General features: G+C 40.2%; 1 protein-coding gene across 2 annotated transcripts in view; it reads right to left on the minus strand.

Moving 5' to 3' along the window:
- brip1 (BRCA1 interacting protein C-terminal helicase 1) overlaps positions 1-21,869 on the minus strand; it is a 39,879-nt gene that overhangs the window by 10,444 nt on the left and 7,566 nt on the right. For both annotated transcript variants that reach the window (XM_038693632.1, XM_038693631.1), the window contains exons 7-14: positions 18,265-18,537; positions 14,373-14,594; positions 14,008-14,207; positions 13,792-13,924; positions 13,176-13,330; positions 12,872-13,055; positions 12,552-12,692; positions 11,425-11,586 (exon numbers count right to left, since the gene is read on the minus strand). In XM_038693632.1, coding sequence (XP_038549560.1) covers positions 11,425-11,586; positions 12,552-12,692; positions 12,872-13,055; positions 13,176-13,330; positions 13,792-13,924; positions 14,008-14,207; positions 14,373-14,594; positions 18,265-18,537 — 1,470 coding nt within the window. The remainder of the gene's footprint in view (positions 1-11,424; positions 11,587-12,551; positions 12,693-12,871; positions 13,056-13,175; positions 13,331-13,791; positions 13,925-14,007; positions 14,208-14,372; positions 14,595-18,264; positions 18,538-21,869) is intronic.

Genomic DNA, 21,869 nt, shown 5'->3' on the forward strand with positions numbered 1-21,869 from the left:
CATTTCTTAATTTTAACGTTTTTTAGCCATGCTAGAAGCTATACCTGCAATGAACTCAGTTTTCTAGACAGTTGAAGTGAGAGTGACTCTTGATGGACGGCCCATGGTTGGATCACTGATGGACATGGCACCACTTCGAGTCAGGCGGAGGTGGAGGAGGGGTACTGGTATGGGCTGCTATTATTAAGGATGATATAGTTGGACCTTTTCGGGTTGAAAATAGACGAATAGAAACGTAACTCCCAAACCAATCCAAAGTTTCTGGAAGATACTTTCTTCAAGCAGTGAGGAAAAAGGAAAAAGGCCTCAGTTTTCAAGAAGGCCATGATTTTTACGCAGGACAATGATCCATCACATCCATCCAAGTACTCCACTGCTTGGCTATCCAGCAAGGGCCGCAAAGATGACTCGGCCCCTTTCCTCACCTGACCTGAATCCTATTGAGAACTTGTGGGCCTTTCTCAAACGTCAGATTTACAGTCAGTGAAGACACTACACCTGTTTGAACAGCATTTGGGAGGCTGTGGCTGCTGCTTCAACGAAAGTCGATAATGAACAGATTGAGAAACTGACACACTCCATGGATGGAAGAGGCTCATGGCAGTTATCGAAAAGAAGGGCGGCTATATTGGTCACTAAATATTTTTGAAAGGCCAAAAATGTTATTAAATTGTCATTTTGTGTTGTTGCACTTAGTCTAAAAACTGAGAATAAACAAGTTATTTGGTAATTTAGTTGCCTAATAATTCTGAGCACACATATTCTCCTGAGCAAGACAAAACTCAGTTTATCTTAGATAAACATTCAAGTTTGAGGTTTAATTATATTTTGGATTGACTGAGAGCACTGTGTTTGTTCAATAAAATCCCGTGGAATACAATTTGTCTAATAACTGTGCACGTAATGTACCTGCATATAGCATATATCACAACTTTGATACCTTGACTACTGATACTGGTTCCTGAACGATACTTTTTTCTATACCAATTTTATAAAAATCCATTTTAACAAAAGAAAATGAAATTACACATTATGATGCAATTATGCACTACAAAGGAGGAAGCTGTTCAAAGACCTGGGAGCAGCTGAAGAAACCATTTTTACTACGTGCACTACTCAACCTGTGTGACTGGACTAAAATGAAGAAACTCATGGAAACAGTATGGTAGCAATATGCCAATATAGTGTCTAGTTTGCTTAAGCTGAAGACAAAGAAGAAGATGAATCCTTTAGTATTGTGGAGATGCAGTGTCTTGTAAGCATGCTGCATGCTTATTGGCTCACTGACACTGATGAGATTTACTCCTTTGGTATTGAAATTTGATACCAAATGATACCAAAGCATTTTTCAATAGTAGTTAGTATTGAAACAAAATCAGTTGGTGCCATAAAAGTATTGGATGTTTGGCAATATTTTGGGGGATTGTTGCACAACTTAGGTCAGAATTTGGTTTAAACAAGGAGAAATACAACCTGCAAAACAACCCTAAGGAATAAAAAACAGCACAAGAGACAGCAGCAGGTCTACATCTTCAGACACTATAAAAGAATTGCACACCATATGCGTAACTGGCATTGCATTGTAACACATTATGACACTTTCCAAGCCTGAAACATAAAGCTTCTCTTCTTGTACTTGGCTGAAAGCTGATAAAATCACTGTTCCTGTACTATTGTTGGTGCAAAAAGTTAGCAGCTCTCAAGGGAGGCAAATTGATCTAAAAGCCTTCATCCCAGCAAGGCCCACTCGTGTCTGTGCTCTGCAGATTATATCCTTGAATAAGCATGGCTTCACAATGAAAGAGCAACTTCACTGGATTGGAAATGTGTTAGAGGGGTCAAGTAGAAGTTCTTCTTGTAGTCAGCAGAAAACTTCTCAACAGGCTAATAATGACAACCTGTAAAGCAGGAGTCAGGGGCCTTCAGAAGGGAGGAATGTAGAGTATTCACTGACATCTTGTCCCCAACAGTACACCTATTTTGTTTACCTGCATCAACAGTCAACTTAAGTGTTCCTTCAAACACCACATAAAGTTAAATAGAAATTTGCTTTGCAGGTTTTGTGCAGTACAGAAGAAAACAACAAAGGCAGACAGGGAAATGAGACAGTATGAGAGCGTTGACAATTTTTTGCATGCCAGTGTGATTGCCTTATAGCGCTGAAATGAAGCATGGGTAAGATTTCGTCAGGTTGTTGCCTCCTCAAGCAAGTGAGGCAAAGACGTTTGCATCAATAAAACATGGCACATTCAATAAATATGCAGTGTTACATCAACAAGGACCCCCCCTTACATGCATCTTCAACTCAGCAAACTGTTTGTCCTGCAATTGCTTTCCAGTGCAATCTTGAGCGGGAGATGAATAATTCATGTTATGTACTTTAGGCAGCTCTACCACTAAACAAAACAGCCATTATCTGCCAGGCTGCACTTGGAAAGGAGCTGATTCCACAAGGTGAAGAGTACGGAGGAAAAATGCTCTCACTAATGAAAATTATGCGACCGGGTCAGTGAAGGATCGTGTCTTGCAGCCAACATAATAATATCTTTATTTGACAGTACAAGTACCATGTTTTGAATGGTAATTTTGTCAATCATTGGCAAAAAGGTTGCCATGTGTATTTTTTCCATTAAATTACAGAAGATACTTTTTAAAACAAAAGATTTCCAGTAAGGACTGACTGTAAATAAACGATAAATACAGTCATTAAGGAAGGTCTAACAATTTGGGCTTTAAAGACCCACTGATATTTGTGAATATTATTCTCATGCCAGAGATGTGACTCATTTACCAGAAATGTAAGATGACTAAAAGCTCATTCAAAAGAACATGGGCATCCTTGGGGGCCAGAAGTCTGTACAACCTAAATATGATATCCACTTTCGATGTTAATCGCTATGATACAGGCAAAATTTCTGCCTTCCAGAGAAAGAAGTTGGAGGACTTGCAGACAGGGGCCTCCACAAGACATTCCCAGTTCACCTAGGGCTGCTCGATTATAGCAAAAATCATAATCATGATTATTTTGGTAATAACTGAAATCATGATTATTATTGATTGCCTTAGGAAACATTGTGCATTTATTGAACTTTTAAGAGTGAATGCTTCATTTTTTATAGCCATAAGACAAAAGGAGTTGCAGTGCGAAACAGCATGCGCACAATAACTGTTTTAATTTGATTAACTTGGTTTTTTTTTATCTGTTGGAAGCCGATGGGAGCTCGGAGTTGGGGGAGTGTTGATGTTTGTTTACACCACTTGTACAGGAGCTCTGGACCACCAGGAGGAGAAGGTTTTCAAGGGCGAGGGACTCCGCGGGCGAGTCTGCCTGGGTGCGGGGCCTGGGATGAGCACTAGAAATGTAGCAGGCGAGAGGGCAATAGAATCCAAGTGAACACAACCCAGACCGGGACCAAATATAACCTCCAAAATCCACGGAGGCCAGGTTGATTTACAGCAGCTCCCACAAGGACTAAGGCGGGGTAAGGTGGGGACAGGGGAGGTGTCAAGCGGGAGAGGATCGAGTTAATATGTCAGTAACGTTATACATCATCCATAGTGGTGATAAGTTTGTAAGTATGTGTTCTTGTGAAGTTGGAAGTTATTTATTCCTGTGTTTTGAACATTGACACTTGTGTGATGTTAAACTGTGTTGAAATAAATTCACAAAATGTTCAGTGTCTTTGAAGGTACTGCAGCAGAATATGGAGTCACACGCATGCCACGTCTCACTGGGCAACTCTTGGAAAAGAGTTCCTCTGCTGTGTGTAGAGGCAAGCTCATTTACATGTAGTTAGTATGGCACCAACTACAGCTCCTTTCTCACCAGAGAGGTGACATTGCATGCCCCAAGACTAGGGTCAGCATAGCAAAGCCTTCACCCTTGAATGCCACACAACTGGTAAGATAGCAGACCCATTCACGCAATCTTGCAGCTGGTGGGCCCAGAGGACAGCAGCCCCATGTTTCTTCTTCAGGACCTAAATAGTTCAGGCAGGGCAAGTAGACTCATCAGTATGCTCCCCTCACAGGTCTTGCTCCAGGAGGTGGGCCCAGTTCTCTAATCAAGGCATGGTTGATGTTTACTATGGATGTAGTTCTACAGGGCCTCAGCAGTTTGCCTAAGGAGGCATTTCTATGGCTACCAGCAGCACTTGTAGAAGGAGCAGCTGGTGGCTCCTTTAAAGCTCGCTATAGAAATACACTCACCATGTCAGGTGTGATGTTCGTTCAGAGGAGAGGAAAGAGACCGAGGAAAGGAGCCATGTTGGCCCAACTTAAGGACTTTAGGCCCGGATCAGACAGAAAGCGCTTTGCAGGTTCGAAAACATGAGGCTCACAGCAGTGCCTTTTTTGGTTGAATTTAGAAAAGAGCGTCTTTTTTATGTTCCGAATCCACCAGAATCAGCTGTCCTGTCAGCCTAATCAAAGATTACAGCGCCAGCGATCTGTAGGCTTAATGTTCGGTATTGTTAATGTTATATTAGCAGAAACTTGATTCTTCGAAAAACACAAGGCGCAGCAGGCACCCAAAACATGAGGTGCCCCAGGCGCATAAACAGTGCGCAGAACGCTCACTGCCAATAGAATACAATTTAAAAAAGGCACCTCTCCCTGCAAAAAATGTGTTCTGTCTGATCCAGGCCTAAGGCTACTCTTAAAGGTCCGGTCTGGACAAAATGGGACTCATGTTGGCAAAGCAATGGAATTTGGAGACCACATTTGGAGCCCTTCCCAATCAACATCCCGTATCAAGCACTCGACTGGCGGACGGTGTTTCAAGCTGTGCAGTGCAAGGCTCTGGCAAGATGAGAGGAGTTGGACTCTGTGTTTTGGATCAATGATACTTAGTGTCCATCTAGACTAAACTCTGTTTCCCAAATACCTTGTCACTCGTCTAAATCCAACTCTCATATCAAATCAACCCCCAACTTGTAATAAATGTTCAAACTGTGTTTTGACCCATCCATAAATTTATATTAATCTACGTTCAACCAAGTTTTGGAGGAAGGTGACTGACACGCTTCGATTTGGTTCCATTCAGCACAACCATCAACGCGGGATTAATCCTTGTCATTGTGTCAATCTGAGAGGGGTATTATTGATTCTGAAAAACACTGGTCACCCTAGTTTACCACACAGCATGGCCACAATAAATATGTCCAGCTGCAGAAATATATATGTATAAGGATGGACGATATGGCCAAAAATGTTATATCTATAAAAAGTTTTGATCCTGAGTGAAATTTGAAGAAACCTGATGGTTAATTGTGGTTTAACCAAAACAAAGCAGTAAAACAGTGCACAGTCAAAACAACAGACCTGCAATAAATACCACTTTTCTGGGCAAGTTTTAGGATCCCTTACAACAAAGTAGAATCCAATTCAGGAACACTAATTGAATACACTGAACATAATACATATTTACATGTGGGTTATTACTGATGTTTTGCATTAGATTGGTGCTAAAGCTAAGACTGGTCCGATAAATTAAACTGCATGGATGTAGGTGTAAAGTAGTTCTTAGCGGTCAAACGAATCTTCAGCACCTTTGGCAAAGGCTTTTAGCCACGTGAGTGTTAGACACTCAACACAGAATTACAGACAAAAAAAAATTATAGACATGAGCACCTTCATGAATAATTTTAAGGACAACATCTGACAGAGACCTGGTGTTTAGTTGGCAGACTGGGCTAGACTATAAAATGTCAATTTACAGGCTCAGCTGCACACCTCTTTGTATAATAAAAAAAACAACAACACCAAATTAATATGAAAATACCAGGGATATAAATTACATTCCACTAAATTTTAGAAATGTACAGGTTTTTGAAATTGTATGTAAATATATAGTTTTGGGACAATTTGATTATTTAGGCAAAGTGTGCTAAAGCACAATTACCTCTACGTACCTGAGGTTAATGGACATACCACTAAATCTCTCTTAGTTTTATAAGATTTCAGTGCATCTCTGAAACACAAGCAATTATCCTGTTATTTGACAACTTAATTGTCTTTTGACTGAATTTATTTGTTGCCCACACTGAACAAGAGGTCTTAAGGAGCACAGATACGATGCCTGAGCATCATAGATGGAATTTAGCAGTATTTAGCACATAATAGGGCATAACAAAGTGTGAATAATTTATTGCCCTTTCTAGGCATGGTAGGTGCAATGCACAGCATTTGCCAGTGACATGGTAAAGTGGGCCAGGTCCTTCTGCCAATTGGGACAGGGTGGTGAAACAACTAGATAGAAGCAGTGAACTGGAGTCTTTCTCGCACTTTTACACTTCCCCTCTCTTTCCCCCCTTACTATCTCCCCATCTTTCACCTCCTCTCCATCCAGCCTCTCTATCTCCTTCCCAGCGTCCCCGGTGTCAGTGAGCTGTGTGGCGACACATTGCAACTCCTCTAGTGCCTCTTGAATTATGGAAGGGTTTTGGAGGCGACGGCATTAATGAAACATGCAGCCAGGAGCCACATTTCACAGTGGCGAGGGAAGGCGTGTTGTTGCGGTGTAAATTATTCAGCCCCAAAATATCACAGCAACCATCACGCCAAGACTGGTGGCAAGAAGCCACCTGCCACCTCTGGCCAGCCACTCTTCCCTTGTTGTCTGCTCTACACATCCCAGCAACACTAGTGGTGACAACGGAACGCTGCAAAAACACTGACTGCTGCCCAGAGAAGAAGACGTCACTGATAGGGCTTACTTTACTTCTTTTAAAAAAATAAGGATTAAACTGAGTTTAATCTACAGTAAAGTGTAAATAAAATTGACTTTACTTTAGATTAAGCAGATTTGTTATTCCAAATATATCTTTCTACAATGTGTAAAATTACAGCAGTATTATTTGTGAATAAAATAATTACTCCTCTACAACAGGTCAGATAACTTGGCAAAATTTAATAGAACGTCAATCAAATGCAGTGAAAACAAAGAATGATAATTTGCCACATGACATAACAAAACCCTGTTATTAGAAAAAATAGACAAAGATAACACTTGCAAAGCCCTCCTAATAATCTTAAAGGATAAGGCAGACAATATTCCATATTTTTCTTATTGTTGAGAAATCCCATGACAAGACGAAAATAGTCTCAGTACTTTCTCGTTTTGCTGTCCCATCAGCCATGGTTCCTACTGAAGATGTAAATCTTTAAAATGGTCACTACTAGTATATACTATACTAATGGTTCATTTTATTTAAAATGCTTAGTAACTTTGCTGGGAACTTCAGTTTTTACCAAATGTTACTCAAACAGGAGTCCATGATTGTGTGGGGTTGAGTCAAACTACAGTGTGTGTGTTCATGGTAATGAAGGAAGATGTCCCACAGTGCAACAGTGTGGCTCATTGATAGTTTTTGGACAACAATGGAGCTCTATTGCACACAGGAAGAAAATATATTAGGCTTTGGACAACAATCAATTCATTGTTGGTTTTGATCGTTTCATGGGATTTGTTGAAAATAAGAAAAATGTACAATATCACCAGCCTTATTGTTTAACATTGTTGCAGTATTACATTCACTTATGCAAACAGTGTATATAGTTAGCTACTCAATTAGCCCATACTGTTTGCTTTATCAAATAATTCATACTGAGCTAAAACAATTAGATGATCAACTGCCAACTACTTTGAAAATTGATTAATCATTAAAGTTATTTTTGTAGCAAAAACATCAAAGATTCACTGATTGCAGTTCCTCAAATTTAAGACTTGGACTCCTGATCTGATAAAACAAGCTACTCAAAGACATCTTGGACTCTGGGAAGTTGGAATGAATTTTTAGATTGAATGATTAAGTGATTAATAACCAACAGATTAATTGTTGCAACCTTACATTTGTTCTTATATCATCTCTGAAGTTTCCGTGTCATGTTTAATTATATTTCAAACACAATGACAGCCACAAATTGCTTGTGTGGTTGAATGAGGCATCAGCAGAACAAAGAGGTGACTGAGGCTTTTTGACCTGTGTTATTTAAGTCTGAAACGCTAAGACTCCTAAAAAAGCCCCGGCTTAGTACTACAGTAACCCTGAAGTTTCCACTGTAAAAACTCATATAAAACATCACCTGAGCTCTAAAAATATCAGGAAGGATATGCTACACTGGGCAAATTGACCCATGAATCTAATATGCTCCCAAACACAGACAGAAACAGTCTGACTTTGAAATTAACAGTACCTCTGGAGCTGTGTGATTGGTGCTTCAGATGCCCCTGAGCTGCTGAGGACAGTGCGTGCTGGTGGGTGTACGCCCTGCAGCCCAGTTTGACTTTGATTTGACACGCGCTCAGCAGAGCCCAGGCGCCAGCGCTGGGTGCGTCTTCACACAGACAGCGAGGCGACATCACCTAATGGCCCTTATCTCAATCTCCTTTAAAAGCATCTTGTATTCCCCGCCATCTTTTCACCTCTGCAAAACCCTGCTTTTTTAAAAAAAATTTTTAAAATAAACTATCAGTCCCCCTCTCCAGTGGAGCATTGGTCCCTTTCTTTGGCGGCTAGGACCAGACGGCAGGGCCCGCTGTGGTTTTAATAGGCATTAACTGGGGGGTTGTTGAGGCTAAAGTGCTACAAAACCACAGCACCGGTGCAGGCTCTCCGGGAAAGTGAGTGTGTGACCATTATTACAGACATACTTTGTGCGTGCGTATTTTTTTTTTATTGAGCTGTGTGCTAATGCCCAACATTCTCTTGAGTTTTCTTTGCACTCGTTTGACTGAAATGCACCAACGCCACTGCTGGGAAATGACCATCTTAGTTAAAGAAATGACAATACACTTAATTCATTCAACAGCAACCTTAAATAGAGAGCAAACAGATTTAAATGGATTTTATTCCTGATTTAACTACTTATATGTTGTCATTCTATCTTTCTTAAGAAGATAATTAAGCTTAAACAGTGCAAATGCATCCTGTGTACTTTATGTGTATGTGAGGGAAGTGAACAGAGCCTTGAGGTACACCTCCTTGACCGTGCAGGCCTGTTCGCCTCACTGCTCTCTCTGTCTATCACTGAGCCTGGGCCTGATAGCCATCACCTAGACACCCTGAACAGGCATGTCTGGAGATGACCTATCCTCTCTGTGTTGCCTGCACACACACAAACACACACATCGCAGGGCAGACGGGACTCAGCGGCACCAACAAGGCCTCCATGGGCTCCAATTAATACCCCAGCCCTTCATATCCCCTCATCTCCTCATCTTTAAGAGCTGACTGCAGATTAAATATTTATGCATCAGCATAGAGAGAAAGATAGAAGACTCCTACATGGCTATCAATAAAAAAAAAAAAAAAAAAAACATCCCACAGCTCATAGTCGCTCCTTGACTGGCATCACAGGCTGACAAAAAGGAAGGTAAAATGAGAAAACAACAAGGCCCAGGGTCTTAGCTTCTGTCATCACCTGTTTGAGAATGCAACTGGATCGCAGGCAAACAAGGACTGCAGAGAAATCAAACCAATGAACACGGCATGTGACACGTTGAAATACAAGTCAAACGCAAGCCACGCAAATTTGCCAAAGGCAAAAATAAAATACGCTAAGGGCAAAACACAATTGAAAAAGGTCCACCGTTTGATGGATAATGATGTGTCACCTTTAACATGACAATGACCCATAACAGCAAATCCCAGTGTGTCAGTGATGCTTGGCTTTCATCATAATTATTATTATTATTGTATTTCCATTTGAAAAAGGAAGTGAGTGTGGAGAGAAGCGGTTCAGAAGTTCAAAATGCCTTATGTAGATATATAATCATGAGCTTTAAAAAATAATATGTAGCTACTGAGACACAACTGTAGAGTGTTAGGAAAAGCAGACAAGTTTTTTCACTGCTGTAATGTTTAATTCTAAATGATATTCTAAATGATAAAGACGTGTAAGGTAAATTCATAGAAACACAGTCTATGATTCAATGTTTAGGTATGTTTGAGGGGTTTGCATGATAATTAACAATATTAAAAATCAGGGGGAAAAACTAAGTAAAATACATGAATTATTTAAATGTTTCATTTGTCTCTACTGCATTACCATTTTTCCAGTGAATAACTGCAAAACTGGTTATAATCCATACACACTGCAACCAGTGACAGAACGGTAATTGCTTAATTTTAAGGGGTAGGGAACCTCTGCATTATAATACAAAGAATCAAATGATTATTTTTTTCATAATGACTTTAAACTCACATGTATTGTTTCCCATAGTAAGTTCATTGACCAAAATGTATAATTGACCAAAGTAACACATAACATGTTCAATGTGGACAAACACAATGATAATCCACTTGACCCTTAGTAAGCTAATGTGACAACTGAGCTACAGTAGACATTAATTATTCATGACCAAAAATGCATAACAAACAAAGGGGGACAAAGTGTCCATGAGTGCGCTCTCAGAAGCGCCCTCATTAACTGAAAGAGGATACAGTTTTGTGGGGATGACGGCATTTAACAAGTACTTGACAAGTACCTCTATTGATTAGTAGTCATCTATTGTAACATATGACACTGCCAACAGCTGCCTCTTAGCAGTGGGATCTATTGGAATCCAGTGTAGGCTTTGAAAACTGTTAGCTTGCTTTGCATGGTGCAAGTTAATAAGAAATACCTTCGAACCAGAAAAGCATTGAACATGACTTCAATTTGTGGTCTCTAGCACCTCCCAGTGGTGAAATGTGGAAATGTTTTAACTGCAAACAATCCATCACCACTCCACTACAATGTAAAGAATTATTTTTAGTATAAATTTGAAAGCATGTCAGGGGTGTTCAGTTGCTCGGCACAACCAAGATAAAGACAACAGTAAACAGTTTTAAACATATTTATGTCTCTCTCTCACCATCACCATCTACCCTTTTGGTTTTCCTCTTTGTTTTACTTCCACAAAACCCCACATACATATTGCAGCCACCACTGATTTACCAACTACAGATTCATTTATTAGGGTGCTTTTGTCTCAGTTTCCAATAAAAGATTTCTAAAAATGAGTTTAAATCCTGTGTGGTCCGTCTATTTGGTCTAGCCCACTGAGCCTGGGATGTGAAACCTGATAAATGAAGTTTGTATAGCACATTTCAAGCAAGGAGTACAAGGAGGGAAAGGGTGAAGACAATAATGTTTAGAGGTATAATTCAATAATACATCAACAGCCCAAACACGAGTCTCAAAAGTTACTGTAGTCTTGAATCAACAAATCAAACATCAAAACAGCAACAAATCTGATTGTTTTTTGGATTGCATTACAACATGTGGGTTTTATAGTCAGTATTTTATAGAAATGACCTATGTAGGACTGTTTGCAACTTATTTATGACAGTAACTAACATGGCCCAATCGCATCTTATTCCTTCAGACCAGTAACTATTCTTCCTGTTTCAGTAGAGTATGCGTTAGTGGTATAATTACCTTGTAAGAAGGCAAAAAGCAGAGCACACCCTTGGCCACGACCTGGCACACATGGAGCAGCAGCGCACCCACCTCGTCCTGGAAGGCATACGTTTCGGTATGTTGGAATGTGGCACAGAGTTTTCTGCCCTGGGGTCCTGCACCAATAGTGCCCACCCAAACCTGAAGAGAGGGCATTAGAAATCTGGAGTCACTTTTTTGCTGATACTCCAACCACCAACCATCGGTTTCTGTGTCTTACCTAAGGACATTAAACACTGACAGCTGGACATGTGGAGGACGAGGAGAGCATTATCATGTTGGCCCATAAAGGTTGTTATCAAAGGTCCAAAAACAAATATCTCCTGCTATCATTACAAGCCTTTAAAAAGACATATTGCACCAGGGATTAGTGCTGACACAGAGTCATACGTTTATCAAGATTTGCTTGTCTTGAGTCCAACCCACCAGTTATGATCTGTGACCTAATCTGCAACATATCGTATATCATGTTTAACATTAGTCAGCTCTACTGATATAAAAGCTGTGATTATTGCAAAAATGTTTTCTCGCCAATTCAGTGTCTAGACTGTTTTATTGTGATCAAATTGTTAATCAAATAGTGACATCTGCAGGACAACAGTGGCTCTGTTGTCCTCAGACACTAAGCTGATGGCAATATTACAACATATGGATTTTGTGGCTTTTCTGACAAAGTGTATATTTTAGTGAGTGTTTTTACAGCAACACTGGCTAGGTGCTGTGTCCCACTGCATGATTATTGGACGTCTACATTGTCAATTTAATTTAATGACTCTGATTTATGATTTGAACTTAACTCAGAGTGGGAAAGTAGAGCTGTGTCTGTGTTAGTACTAAAATCAGACACAGCTCTACTTTCCCATTCTGATTAACCATTCAAAGACCTGGACCTCATTTTGACTGAGACTGATGGAGACTTTCTGAGATGTAGGTTTCAGGATGCATAGGGATTTCAATTGAAGTTCAAATCATAGAGACATCTTATTAAATTGAGAAGGAAACATTTTAAACACATTAAACACTCACTAAATATACACTTTGTTAGAAAAGTCATCCACAAGTTCCAATGTTGCCAGAGTCTCAGTGACATGGGTACCACTACTGACCTGGGACTTGTTAATAACATGGTTGGCCTCCAGCTGGATGGAGAATTTCACCCCAAGTTCAGAGGAGAAGGAGCCCATGGGTGACAGGGTCCCTGATGTCAGCACAATGCTGTGCACTGTGCCACTCAAGTCAGAGAAAGCCTGTGAAATACAGACACAAACACAATGAACCTCCGAGGGTTGTTTCAGCGGTAATTTATGATGTATTTTACTAATCAACCGTAGTTTCACACTCAAGTCATTAATTACTTATATTTATAGACCTCAGTAATATATTATTGTGACCTATATGGCAGGGTCTGCCACATCTAACCTCTCACCACAGCAGGGTTGAGGCACCAGAAGCTTAGTGTCAGGATTTCTGCCTTGACTCGGATGCTCTGGCGTTGTCTCTGGCGTTGGTGTGGCCTAACTAAAAAGCCCTGGGCATCAGGGACATCAGGTGGGACCTGGTTCGTCCAAGCATAGCTCTTCTGCAGAGCTACCCGGTAGTCTTCAGCAAACCTACAGACACAGAGAACAACTGAGCGATCGTTCAATTCTATACTCTATACAACACTTCATCTGAGGAACCGGTAGGACTTTGGATTTTGGTCTAGCTGACGTCTTTGGTTTGTCTCTGACCTGGAGTTGTCCCTGTAGAGGTAGTCCAGCACCATGAAGAGGCTTTTGAGGACAGTGGAGGTAGCTGAGCTGATGGTTGGGACAGGCACCATATCCTCTTTACCATTAACCAAACCAACACGCTCCTCTTTCTCCAACACTGCTGCCAAGTTTTGCTGCACGTGTAAAAAAACAAAACACACAGCAAATAATCAAATAATAAAAATACACCTTTTACAAGAACTATCGCATCCTAGTACTTTTACCATAAACAAATGAAACCATATTGGAGCTGATTTCACACCAGCGGTATTGTTTCCATGGTCAATAAACATGATTGTAAAGCGGACTTTACCATTACACGCAGTGATTGGGGCCCTTACACCCTCCTGCACTCACACATACTCAGATCACACTGGTGACATCAACCAAAGTCTGTGAGGGTTCAGTGCTTAGGGTGGACATTTGAACTGGGACGATGTTTCGGTTTGTTGAAGCTGCTAATAATAATAATAATAATAATATCAACAGTATTCAGGCAAATTATGAGAAAGTACTGAAGTCATGGCTGAATGTGTACAGTCAGGGTGTGGTAAATGTCAAAGGCCGGCAAGTAAAGCAAAGATATTTGGAGTACCTTCAGATTGCTAAAGGTGTCAGCAGTGATGCCCAGACTGTGAAAGATGGGCAGTATATCCTTCCCACTCCAAACTTTAGAGGCACTCTCATATCCCCGTTCAGACATCAGGCTTTGGCTCTCCTGGATCCAGCTACACCAGGGACACAAAACATCCTTAGTAGATACCTACTGAAATGATCAGATGAGCAGAAACTAAGCCAGTGAATCACTGACTTGATCAGGCTATAGCAGAAGTTCCTGAGTGGCTCGTGTTTGGAGCGTCTGATGTTGCTGTTGACCATGCCGTCGAGCTCATCCCTGGACATCAGCAGACTGTTGAGGTTCAAGGTGAAGCTGGCACTCTCCCTTGCACAGTCCTCAATGTTGTGGGCCTCATCCAGCACCAAGATCTGGCCTGCCAGGTTGATGTCCATCTGGTGAAAATAGAGATTGAAAGAAGAGAGGAGGGAGTGGTTAATCTCTATATGATCTGGTTCATTGTTAAGAACTAAACCCATCTCATCTCGTCTTTTCCCCTGCAACTTTTTTCCCCTGATTATTCTACAATTCCTCCATCTTCTCTTCCAAACTCTACTCACACTCTCCCGGATCAATGGGTCCAGCAGGTAGTTGTACGGGCAGAAGATGATGGAGGCGCCTTGCATAAGCTCACGTGCAGCATAGTAGGAGCATGACCGGAGCCGTTTGCCCAGTGTGGCCAGGTCCTCAATGTCCCAGGCTCCATGCATTCCATGGACCTTCTGTAGCATGTACTGGTCCCGCATCCTCTGAACACCATGGTAGTAGTGGCATGACCTGCCCTGTAATATCCATTGTGATAGGATAGGATTAGAACAAGGTATAATACTGCCAATATAAGGTTTGTTTATTAGGGACTGAGTAACTCAAAGTCATCAGTATTTGATGGATAACATATAGTATATGTTGATTACATAAAGTCTATTTTCAATGCAGGAACTTAACGGAATACAACTTGCAGCCATTGTCACAGGTTTTGGGCTTGTTGCCATAGATCTCCACATGCTTTGGCGGAGAATTCCTAAAACTAAATTTGGGCTCTGCTCAAGAAATGATACCAAATGAAACTTCCAGGCACCTTTAAGGTTTAAGGTTTGCCAGGAATGCTGTCAATCGTGAAATGTCAAGAAGATGTGCCGTTGTATCACAAAGAAGACAACTACTATTATTACTACAACTTCTACTAGAATAATGGAGAACGCTTGTTGGACAGGCCAAGATGCTCAGGCCCTCAAAGGGGCTCCGTCTTGTTTCAGCTATTAGAAAGCAAAAGGTGGAGCAGAGAAGTGTTTGGCACAAATTCAGATAAAACACACAGCTAAACAGTGCACGGTCATTATAATAATATAGAAATTAAAGGATCACAATACGTACAGTGTAGCAAACTGTAAAACTACAAAATGATCAATTATCAGTAGAGACATGAAAGACAATCAGCTCCGCCCATTTTTCCATTGCTGTCCCACAAGTTCTTACTTCACTCACCTACCAGACAGACATAATACAGACCTAATACAGAGTGGATCAAAACTACACACAGTATTTACTCCTACTTTTTTCTTGATGGATTAACCTGTTGATTATTTTTCTAATAAGCTAAGTGGTTTAGTCAATAAAATTTCAGAAAATAAAATGCCACTTACATTTTATCAAAGCCTAAGTTGACATCTTCAAATGTTTTGCTTTGTCCAACAATCAGTCCAAACTCAAACATGTTCAATGTACTATCATAGAAGACTAAAACCAACAGAAAATATTCACGTGTGCATGTGTGACAACCTGGACTAAGTGAATTTTAGAATTTTTTCTACTGACGATTATCTTGAAATCTTGTTTATTAACATATGCACATCAATTAATTATTGTTATCTTTGTATTTCAAATGATAGCTTTGATGTACTATTGTCTAAAAGTTAAATGTTATAACATCTTTTTCCATTCTGCCAAGAATATGAGAAAACACTGAAACCTTTAAATGTTTGGTATTAAAATTGTATGAAAACATGTTGAAAATCAATACAAACTATAAACTAATAGCAACATTGTTAAAAAAAAAAAAAAAAAAAAGCGAGACTAAAACTGTTAATAACAGTCTTCAAAAGCTTACATCTTCCTATTTAGGGGACTGTGTAATACCATGAGGACGACACCCAGCTTTTTCAGTGAGAGCAGCTCACACGTGGAACAGACTGCCAACAATTATCAGAGACTGAAATATATTGTTCATTTAAAATGGATATAAAATCATGGTTAAAAGACAATCAAGTGTGTGACCATAATCTCTAACGTGCTTTGTTTTATGTTTTATATATTGTTGTTCTTATTTTAAAGTATTTAATGCGTATATACTGTAGCTGCCCAGGGACTGCAGTCAAAAATTAGACACGTTGGTTAAATTGGCACATTTACAGAAATATCTATTAATGTGCATTGTCCCTGTAAATTTAAACTGCATAAAAAAAATTATAAATAAATACATACATTATTTATCCAAACTAAACAGTTACAAATATGTAATATTAGAGTTTCTTATATTTCTGGACTGTTATATATCTTTACTTATCTCTAGTTTCCAATTTAACCAGAGGTGACGTACAGTATTTCAGATGGTGCCTGTGATCAGGTGTTCCAGCTATTGTAGTGCTTTACATGTCCTGACACTCATACATTGAATGTAGAAGATGTGTGAAGAAGCAGCATCTCATGTACCAAGCCCCAATTATTCTGTCAAAAGAGGTGTCTGCTTTAGATGTCCCACCCTGTTCTTTATGTATTTAACAGCTTGAGGTGACACTGTCACACACAAATACTGTACGCTGGTGGACTCGGTAACCTCCAGACACAATAATCTCTGGATGAAATGATCTACTTCTGAACCCTGTCTACTCAGTGAAAGGAGAGTTGGGGGGGATTAACGGCCACCCAGACACGTTTAGAAAAGCCAGGACAGCTACAGCACCGTCGAAAAAGGAGGGCAGGTGTTTTGACTGAAGTCGCCATTAGCTGAAGTTTGTGTGTACGAATCACTGTACGTCTCTACAGCATGGTAACATGACACCAAGTAGACTAGACCCTGAGGTGATGAAGACACAGAGCATCAGTAACGCCCACTCAAGTGAGGAGTTATGACTGGGCCGGTTATTTCATATGACAAAGTGAGACAATTGCCATGGGAGGCAAACACCTAATGACAGCATAATTGTCCTCATTACAGTAGGCGCCTCAGCTTTAGGACAGTATAGGGGGTTACATGTGTCACCATGGCTCTCTCAATGGTTCATGACATTTTAGTGTGTCAGAAAGAGCCTGCTGCACCAACTGCAGCTATTGTATCAGCATAATTGCTGCTCTAAGGCTACCTTGTTAAAAGAGTTGTGTCTGGTAGTGGTGGTTACCTGTGGGTTTCTGTTACAGGGTGACTGCAAAACTCTGTAGCAAAGGTCTATTCACAGTACATGATGGTGTCAGGTCAAGGGAGTATGTGTGTGAGTGAGAGAAATCAATTGGGAACAAAAAGTTGTAATAAAATGCTGTGTCTGTTTTCTGTTGTCATTTACTAGCTATTGGAGCCACTGGATAAAAGTTTCATTCTGTGGAGAAAGTGTGTGTCATGAGGAACTGGTTTTCACAGCTAGACAAGGGTCAATCCTGGTTCAAGAAAGTCCAATTCAATTCCAGAATAGTTCACTGTGAATAAGGGGGGGTTAAGCATGTCTAAGTTATGCACTATAGCAACGGAAACACCAGTGAAAAATGAGAGAGGGGAGTTTGTTGGGAACATAGATGAACTGCTAGCATGACTTTATTACTCCTATACAACAAACTCCTCTCCAACTCTGACCAACATTTCCACCATGCCCTAATTTTCTACAGTAAGTCGTGTATCGTCTCGTTAGCTAAGTGTATCATCACACCCCTGCTAGCAATAGTGCACAGCTGTACTTCTGTGAAGACTTACTTCTTACTTATTACATATTTATGACTGATAAATTATTTTATGGAGGAATTAGATGATAGGTCAGTTAGCTTACGGGCCGACAATGTCCTTTTAATAAAGCATAATGGTTCAAATGATATGATGGAGATTGCCTTTAACCCTTCATGATTTGTCTTCATGTGAAGTCTTAAATGAGTCTGTTAGGTACGGACTTAAGGGGTTTCTTTGCAGTGTGCACCTTGATCCTAGAGATCCATCTCTTTGCATATGAGACAAATTATAACAATTATACTCTACATAAGAGGCACAAGCTTTACAGATGTAGCAGATGTTGGATATGGGTCACATTAGCTTGTGACCCATACAGTATGCATTCAATCTGAATGCATATGGGTTACAGCTGCTGTTCTCTCAGGATCTCAGCCACCCGTAAATCTTACAGGGACTATTCGATACAAAAAGTAAAAAATAGGCTTAATGTGAATCTGTGTGTTGCTGTCAGTGTTTGTGCTCACATCTTTGGCGTCCAGCAGGTCCTTGCAGCGTTCATTGCGGTTGGAGTGAGGTGCCACCTCGGGGTTGACACAGGTGTGATCTCTGCTGGATAAGATGGTCATGGGCACACTGGAGTAAACAGTGCGCTTCAGCTCGTGGGCGATCTGAGTTATCTGTTTGTGTGTGCGAGTGCCAAAAAAGATCTTAGGAATCTTCTTTTTGCCATCGTTGTCTTTGTCCTTCACACCCTGTTTGGTCGAAGCACACAGGCACTGGGAGCAGGGTTCCGGAGACTGGATAAGGATAAAGAAACAAATACTGAGAGGCAGTTTGCAGTTTGATTGCATTGAAGTCCCAGACCTTGTTTGGTTAATGACATAACACCACTACAACTTTAGAGCTGTGCTGAATGAATTCCATGCATGTAGAGATGACACAATCAGTGTGTATACCCAAGGGCTACCACTGTGCCATTAAATGACCTATGCATGTCAAAACAACCACAACACATGGTGCATTGTTTAGTTAATGATAAGGTTGGCTTGCCGTGTATTTCTAAAGGCCTAACCAACAGTGGTACTCATTTATTAACATTGACATTGTTAAATTACTATCTTAAATCTCATCTTTTAATGGTAATTCTGGATTGCATCAATGAGTTTCAAAGTTTAAAATAGATCTCATGTGAGGTATGCAACATACAACTGTGACAAAATGTTCCTCTTTATTGTTAGTTATTTTCTTAGGACATTTGGCTCTTCAGTGTATTACGGTGCACAATGCTACCAACTCATCACTATTATTATCCACTGCCTGAATAGGCTTTTTGACAGACTGTCTTGTGTACGTTTTGAAAAATACATGGAAAAGAATTTGCATCCATACATAAAGGTGTCCTGTCACTCTGCACCAGGTGACCTTTTGAGTCTGAAAGATGATATGCCACCATTGTGGCGGCTGAGAAAATCTAGCTGCTTCATAATTGGCCATCCAGTGACGTGGTGGATTCCCCCCCCCCCCCTTACAGGTGAAGTGTAGCCGGTAACGTTTATGAAACTGATCCTGCTTATGTGTTGAGCTCTTTTAAGTGGTGTACTCTAACCATTCAGTGGCTCACATACACCATCCAATCACAGGCTTCTCAAATCCAGTTCTGGAGCTATAATATAATTGAAGTTTCATCATTATCAATATTATCAGCAGTAGTAGCAGTAGTATTAGTTGTAATTTATGTACTGTATATCTGGTGTATATAACACTTCAATAGGGTTCATTAACTTCTTTTCATATTTTTATCAAATTCAGTTGTGTGTTTAAAATAAAAAAATATATAAAAAGTAGTACAAAAATCACATATTATTATTATTAAAATTCACATATATTAGTTTGCACTAACCATTTATTTTTTCACTCCTCTAGAAGAACTATCCACATGTAACCAGCCTGTGGTTGATCTTATGTGCATTTGATTGAAATTGTTCACTTTTCTCTTGCCTTTACTGGAAGCATTTTCTATGCTCTGTTTGTTAAAACAGGCCTTATTTTAGTGTAAACGACAGTAAACAATGCCTTCTTGCAGAAAGAAACCACACTTTGAATGTACAGAGACATAGAATCTATAAATTCTATTTAAACTGTTCTACAACAATTACAGCTACACTACAATTTTAGGTACATATAGATTCAATGAAGTGACTTACAAGAAATATCAAAAGACTAGCAGACAGATCTTGCTGTACATTATATACACATCTTAAAAAACACTTTAAAGTTGATTCTGTATCCATCTGGGATAGATGGTACCCATATGTCACAAGGTTCCTAGCTCTTACACTGTGAACATTTAATCAAATATAAATGACTAACGACTGATAATTATCAAAGCGTAGGCTTGGGCAAGATAAAGATATAGCCTACTATATACAGTGAGATACATTTGTCAACAACAAAAGGGGGCAATACCACAAAGTTTTTTCACCGCCTCAAGCAGAAGCACCTAGTAGAGTTTGAGGAGAACAAAAATTCCTGTGAGGAGAGCTCAAAAGCTATTGTGAGTTCTTATCTACATAATCCGTAAATATTATTCAGTATTTTATGTGTGGGTGTGTGTTTTTTTTTTTTTTTTTTGCGTGATTACGCAGCAATCCTGGTTGTTTTATACATAAACAGTTTCCAGAAACTTAACTATAGGATAATATATATTATATATAGTTAAATTTAAAATGACATATCCGCTGAAAGAGGATTTTATTCACGTGGCCCACTTCTTTAGCAGAAGTAACAAAGTATCTTGTCTTAAATCATATCACAAGAGAACAGTCTCTTCTGTGTCGGTCTCCACTAACACGACAACTAAGGAGAAGACTGTCCACTCATCATTGTCTTTTGATTGAAATAACAATAGGTTGGTGACCTCTTGAAATTAGATTAACTGTTGGGTGAGCCTTGAGAAAGATGTTGATATTGTGGCACTATCAATTGTTAAACAGCTAATGACATGATACCTAAAGATGAACACTGATATGCACACCTTGTCCACTGCATGGTATTGTCTTTAGACTCTGGCCTTTTTCTATAGAGATTACCATATTTTTGTTAATATTGAATAAACATAACTCAAAAGCTTGGAAAACATGTTTATCCCTAAATCCTTAACAAATTACCTGAATGCTTCCACATAAGAATGAATGGTATGTGTTGTCACGCATCGCAACTTACGATGGGGATCAGAAGGTAGCGCTTCTGATGACAGACGAGCAGCTCAAGTTACCCGGCGGCTCAGATTTTCCAAGCATGTTTGCCCATCAAATATTACAATGTGTGATGGAGTGTAGGCCAAAGAGAGCCGTCTCTCAGAGTTAAGAGGGATAACGAGCCCTGAGCCCATGTGAAAAATAAACAGAGGTGCTGCAGGGCCCCAACACCAGTTCAAGTTACCTTTCTCCTCTGGAACAGTTACGCTCCACAGCCTGGGCCCTGAGCCCGATCACCTTACCTGCTGCCGCCACATTAAATAGGGCCATCCAAATTTCCTGCCCCAAGATGGGCAATAATTACTTATTCATTGGCAGGTGGGGGGAGCGGGGTGGATTGAGGTAGTGTAGAAGGGCTTGCTGATGAATAGAGGCCCTTGTCAAAAGCTGCAGCAGGAAACAGCTGACACAAGAGTATCTTCTTACGCGCCTGCCTCCTGAGATGCCAGGACAACAAGGTTTCAAGCCTGGCCCCACAGCCCAGAGCACACACCCCCTAGAAAGGAATGTAGATAACTGGCAAAAGGGGCAAACGGGACGCCGGCTCTGCTCGCAACAAGAACATACTGGTTCTTTCAGCACAGAACAATCCCACTGGTGTCGCTCCTTGGGTGCCGCTAGCAATGACAATTCACTTTGTCAAACAACACTTAACATAAGGGATTAATATACATTTGCAGGTACACTGTGTAGGACTGGTATACAAAGTTTCTTCAGGCTGACTAAGTTTCTTCTGCTATAACTAAGTTTACTTAGTACAGTACTGTACCGCCAGGTGTAAGTGTTTGCAGCAGCTAAAGCTTTCTTGAATTGACAGAACAGAAGTCAGTGGTGTTATTGAACACCTCAGAATATTCACAGGTAGGCTTCTG

This window comes from Micropterus salmoides, unplaced genomic scaffold (genome assembly GCF_014851395.1).
Source record: "Micropterus salmoides isolate LMB-PRFRI ecotype aquatic unplaced genomic scaffold, ASM1485139v1 Ms_hic_scaffold_3, whole genome shotgun sequence".
In the NCBI taxonomy this organism is placed as follows: Eukaryota; Metazoa; Chordata; class Actinopteri; order Centrarchiformes; family Centrarchidae; genus Micropterus; species Micropterus salmoides.